This window comes from Seriola lalandi, unplaced genomic scaffold (assembly GCF_002814215.2).
Source record: "Seriola lalandi dorsalis isolate HSWRI2012SDOR001 ecotype SW California unplaced genomic scaffold, Sedor1 jcf7180002054953, whole genome shotgun sequence".
In the NCBI taxonomy this organism is placed as follows: Eukaryota; Metazoa; Chordata; class Actinopteri; order Carangiformes; family Carangidae; genus Seriola; species Seriola lalandi.
Window position 1 is genome coordinate 1,031,310 of NW_019525504.1, and position 2,149 is coordinate 1,033,458.

A 2,149-nucleotide genomic window follows, 5' to 3' on the forward strand; every position below is an offset into this window, starting at 1 on the left:
AGACAGATCTCTGTGTATGTGTTTGATTTTGTTCTGAGTGTGTGTGTATATATATATATATATATATATAAATATCATAAATATCCATATCTAATGTGATGTCATCAACTGTGGACTGAAGAACACATGAGGCTGCTGTCAGCTGAGAAAAGCATCATCAAACAGCATTTACACACTCATGTCCCTCACAGAATGTAATCACATGTAGTGTAATGTGTGAATATAAAATCCCATGTGAAACCCACACATCAACCCTTGTGAAACCCTTGGGGTGTGATGTGACACCCATACTTAGCATGAAACTTTGATTTACATGTGAAATCACAACATAACATTGATCTTTTTCACATGTAAAATAGGCATTCACATATAAAGCTGAAAACATGTTTTTTTCTATTTATTTTACATGGAATGTGTCACTGCACATATGTCACTATCATTTTCACATGCAAACATTTCACAAGTGAATTATATAAATCATATGAAGAACAAATGTGAAAATCAGCTTCCCATGTAAGTCACAAAACACATGAAATGTTTCAGTTCACATGTGATATATTGAATTTCACACAACACATGTTTTTGTTCCTGTAGGCGACGGAGCCAATGACGTGAGCATGATTCAGACGGCCGATGTGGGCATCGGGATATCTGGTCAGGAGGGGATGCAGGTGAGGAACACCACATCCGTGCTGACAGAGCGCCCACTAAAACCACACAGGTCTTCATGAACGTCATGGAGGGAGAGTTTCTTAGCCCCTGTCTCCTCCAGCTGCTGCAGCTGAGGCAGCCGCACAGTGAGGACTCGTTTACACTTCTCTGAAACTACCAGAGCCAGTGAGATTCAGCTGTGGTCATGTTAGCATCTGTGTTACATTAGCATCTACAGTCCAGACTAGTATAGTATTTTGACAGTTACATTTTCCTTGTACTTCAGTAAAGAAGCCAAGAAGGGCCGTACTCCAAAGATAACAAAGCTCCTTATCCCGAGATAACAAGATATTATCAGGAGAAAACATTTTTTTGTTATCTCAGGATAACGAGATAATTATCCCGTTATCTCCAGATAACAACGCTTGTTTTCTCATATAATGACTTTGTTAATCAGAGATCAGATGCAGATAGAAACTTCCGGAGCTGTAAAGTGAAAATGTCAGGACGACACATTGATCAACGCTTCAGAAAACATTTCAATCAACAGCAGAAATCTGACTGTGTCTTTTCATACAAGATAATTTTCAGATCCTCGTCAGCTAACGAGTTACTAAGGATTGTTGCTAAGAAGGAGTGTTACTGCGACTTAGTGTATGAGGTTCAGTCAACATCATTTTCTCCTGTTAATATCAAGTTATCTCGGGAGAACGAGCTGTTATCCTGAGATAACGGGATAAAAAATGTTTGCAAGTATGGCCTTACTCAGCTTCCGTACTTCAGTCTCAATCTGAAAGGATGTAGGCGGACATGTTTCCTTCACACTGATGATGATGATGATGATGATTAAGAAAAGACCACAACCTCTGAAGACTCAGTGCCTCATAAACAGAGAGAGACCAGGTTTCAGTTCACTGAAACACACTGTCAGAGATCTGGAGCAGAGGAGGTCTAGGGACTGATGAGACAAAAATCTACCTTCGTCATAATGATGGGAAGATGTGATGGCTCGTGATCCTCCTCATGGTTCGGGTACTGGTTCTGGCTCCAGTGGATCTGACTCACTGTTACTGACAGAACACAGAGGCCTACAGGAGTGGTCTGTGGATCAGGCTCAGACAAATCCATCAAAACTCACTGGACCACATTTCATCAACCAAAGAGGTTTTCAGGGTGAGCAGGTGGAGCATATCCTGGACTGGCCGAGTCAGTCAGCCGATCTCCGTCCGACTGAGCTGCGGTCCACCTGCTAGAAACCAGACTGAAGACAGAGAGACCCCACAACCAGAAGGAGCTGAAGGCCCCCGCAGTGAAGCAGATACAGAGAGTCTGATGGTGTCTGTGGCTGGAGACTTCATGTGTCCAGTTACTTTTGAACCTCTAATGTTCCAGTGCTGTGTGTTAAAAGGTTAATATTGTCCACACAGTCGTTTTCTACATTATAGTGTGAAGGCAATACACATGTCCACACACTGATGGTCTGTGAGGGATATTACAG

The 2,149-nt window shown here is 42.0% G+C and overlaps 1 protein-coding gene across 3 annotated transcripts in view; it reads left to right on the forward strand.

Moving 5' to 3' along the window:
- The window catches only part of atp10d (ATPase phospholipid transporting 10D), a 38,077-nt gene that overhangs the window by 27,782 nt on the left and 8,146 nt on the right, over nt 1-2,149 (forward strand). For all 3 annotated transcript variants that reach the window (XM_087170566.1, XM_023394740.2, XM_023394741.2), the window contains one exon: nt 595-671. In XM_087170566.1, coding sequence (XP_087026692.1) covers nt 595-671 — 77 coding nt within the window. The remainder of the gene's footprint in view (nt 1-594; nt 672-2,149) is intronic.